This window comes from Dendroctonus ponderosae, unplaced genomic scaffold, assembly GCF_020466585.1.
Source record: "Dendroctonus ponderosae isolate FM_Combo_2020 unplaced genomic scaffold, Dpon_F_20191213v2 Dpon_F_20191213_4, whole genome shotgun sequence".
Taxonomy (NCBI): domain Eukaryota; kingdom Metazoa; phylum Arthropoda; class Insecta; order Coleoptera; family Curculionidae; genus Dendroctonus; species Dendroctonus ponderosae.
The window spans coordinates 1,941,611-1,944,734 of record NW_026018611.1 but is presented as its reverse complement, the minus strand read 5'-3'; the positions used below and the strand labels follow the sequence as shown (position 1 = coordinate 1,944,734).

Below are 3,124 nucleotides of genomic sequence, written 5' to 3'. Positions count from 1 at the left end.
GTTTCTCGGAAGCAAAATGAGCAAGAACGCTCGTTTTTACATCATTCCAGAGATAACTAAATGGCCTTTATTCGAAGTTTCTCAAGAACCATTCGGGCCACAGAATTCGCTTTGGCATCGTTGGATAGAGAATTGAAAACTCGATTTAGTCGTAACAACGTGAGTGAGGAAATTTGAGTAGTTTTGGCCCGGAAAGCGACATTTGAATATCAAACACTTAGGTGCAAGATTATGCCAAATTTTCGTGTTTTTCGGCCCGTTTTTGCTCATATTTCGGAGGCAAAATGAGCAAGAACGCTCATTTGTACATCATTCTAGAGAAAATTGCACACACCGCGTTAGATCGGTTTCATTAGGCAAGCACAGTCATGCAGGAACTCAGGTGGATTACTTCATCAAGAGTATTCGGTTTTCTTTAATTGACACAACTGAAAGTGGCGTTTGCGAGGATTTCGTCCGCTTCTGAGGCGACATCAAGAATTAATTGCCAGCTTTTTTTTAATGAAATACGGATTATATTGATCTGAGCGCAAAAAAACTCCGGTGCTACTGCAGTAAAATTTCGCATCTACTACCTGAGCAAAACCCTGCAAACTTACCTTGCTTTCACAAAATCCAACTGTTGTAAGGGAATGAAGGTACGCACAACAAAGGACGCACCACCACTATGCCCTTTGAGCCTCAAAGGCCACCCTTGCGTCTAGTTGAAGAACAGTGGGGTGTTTCGGCCCGGGGCGATTTGCGAGTCTTCGACAAAATTGTGGCCCTCCGAAGGGATGAAATTAAGGGTCGTGAAACGTGCGTCTTCGAGCTCGGAACCGGCGGCGTCAAAGAGTCTTTGGCGTGTTTTCGACGCGAACTGCATCGACGCTTTTCCGATAGACTGGCCGCAGTTTAGGCGGTGTTGCCGTCATTAGCTAGAAAAAAAACACGGAAAACCTGCGGATCCGTATCGGAAACCGCCCACTAATGCACGAAGGGAGGGTGGTGCATCCTACTGTGAACGAATCGAGCCCTATTCATTTCCCGTGTGTAACCTGGTGCAAAGTAAATTGTGGAAATCATCAGAAAATTGAGTTTTGGGGTAATTTTGGCAACAACGTCAATGCGACACATGTGCGTTCGGGGCGTCGCAACGCAGGCGTCGGCTCTATTTTGGGGAACTTTCTGTTTGTGTTTTCCGAATAACCGGTGCGTGTCCATGCAATTTCGTCTCCTTTTCCCTAAACATTCTTTATGCGTTTTCGATTGTTTTCTGCAAGAATCGCCCCACCCGGAAGCATCAGAATCATTAATCTGATTAGCGGTTAAATTATGGGAGCGTAAAAAATTGCAAAATGCATTTTCGCTTAAAATCTACTATTTCCTGCACAGCTGCAATTAGGCAACGGTTGCGTATTGTTTCGCATTTTGCTATGGTTTGAGTCATTTCTCATCAACTGTGAAGGCTTCAAGTAGTAAGAGAGTTTTGCATTGATTTGTCGGGAATACTGGAATAAAGTTTGAGATGTGTGCTATATTCAAGGCAAACATTTCAATTTTGCCGCAGTGTATCACGGGCAAACGGACCTGTTTGGGTCGGTTGGGCTCGCTCTATCTCTCTCGCACCCAGGGCCAAACCAACCCCAGAGGGTAGCAGTGAGTGGCCTTTCGTATACACTGCTGACAAGCTGACACAGTTTAGTGCATGGAAAATCGGCTTGTAAATACAGTTGACAACTTTTAGTGCTGAATGACAGCAAAATGCCCAGAAAAGTTGGGTGTTTGGCTGGTTTTTTCAAGCCAAGCGAGGGTGTGGAAAGTAGCAATTCGGTTTACTTACATTCATAATTGTCGCACCATTTCACTGGACACCACACGAAGACCCGTTGAGACTGTGAGCACCTTGCAAACAACTGTTGTGCTGGCGCACAAGTGCTCAGTTGCATTTTCCATTCTTCATTACGACCAATTGAAATTGAGAATACATTAATAAATAAATAATAAATACTCCTTTTCGACTCCTACGGCTTTTTGCGCTAAAAATGATCGCGTTTCGCCGATATTGCGATGCCTACATGCAGCGGAATAAATCTGCCCGAAATAGCCGCGCTTAATATCAGCTCGCGATACGCGATTTATTTCGCACACCGGTTGTCGTTTCGCGGTCGGAACCGATGAAAATTGATGGATTTCGACTAATCGACAGCGAAAACCGCAGTTTTTTGCAAGAAAACTTCGAAAATATTGCGACAGCCGCTCGTTGACAAATGATAGGTTTGACTTTTTTTCGGCTGGGACACTCAGTTGATTGTCCGTCCTTGTCGGGCTTGCAGCGGCCGCGTAAGGGGGATGTTGTTGGTTGTTTCAAAGGGCTGTAGATGGCTGTTTTTGAGAGTACAGTGAAATTACGCAAAAACATTGAATTAAGCAGAACAGTCGATAAAGGCGCTTGTCAAGTTGTGAATTTCTGGCCGCAAAAACAATTGGGCGTCCAGCTTCGCCATATTGTCTGCAATCCGCCCAGTATTCCGGAGACTCTCAAATTCGTGTTTTCTAGACCCTGAATGCACGAGCGCCTCTGGAAGACTGCCAGGACCTCCGTGGATACTTAAGACACCTTCCAGGGAGGTTTTAAAGCGTTGACGCTTCTCCAGCATTCGCCAAAACGTCCAGGATTTTCGTGTTACTCTCTACCGTCTAGTTGCACGTTAAGCCCGTGTTCCATGCGTCCGTTTATACGATGGTACGATGATACGAAAGTGTTTCTATTGGTTGGAGATCTGTCAATTCGTCCGTCGTCGTACGACGTGGACGAATTGACAGATCTCCAATCAATAGAAACACTTTCGTATCATCGTACCATCGTATAAACGGACGCATGGGACATGGGCTTTAAGCCGATGATACGAAAGTGTTTCTATTGGTTGGAGATCTGCCAATTCGTTTGCCGTCTTACGAACGCAGGACGAATTGACAGATCTTCAACCAATGGAAACACTTTCGTATCATCGTACCATCGTATAAACGGATGCATGGGCCACGGGCTTTACTTGAACATGTTTCTGTTTCCAAACAATGTTGCAGAATTGGCGTTGCATACTAATGGATCTTCTTTCTTCACACTGAACTCTCACTCGCACTG

The 3,124-nt window shown here is 45.1% G+C and overlaps 1 protein-coding gene across 1 annotated transcript in view; it reads right to left on the bottom strand.

The window, feature by feature from the left end:
• Window positions 1-2,209, bottom strand: part of LOC109542986 (centromere-associated protein E) — a 23,457-nt gene extending 21,248 nt beyond the window's left edge. The window contains exon 1 of the mRNA XM_019912466.2: window positions 1,823-2,209. Coding sequence (XP_019768025.2) covers window positions 1,823-1,828 — 6 coding nt within the window. The 5' untranslated portion in view covers window positions 1,829-2,209. The remainder of the gene's footprint in view (window positions 1-1,822) is intronic.
• Window positions 2,210-3,124: the final 915 nt, after the last annotated feature.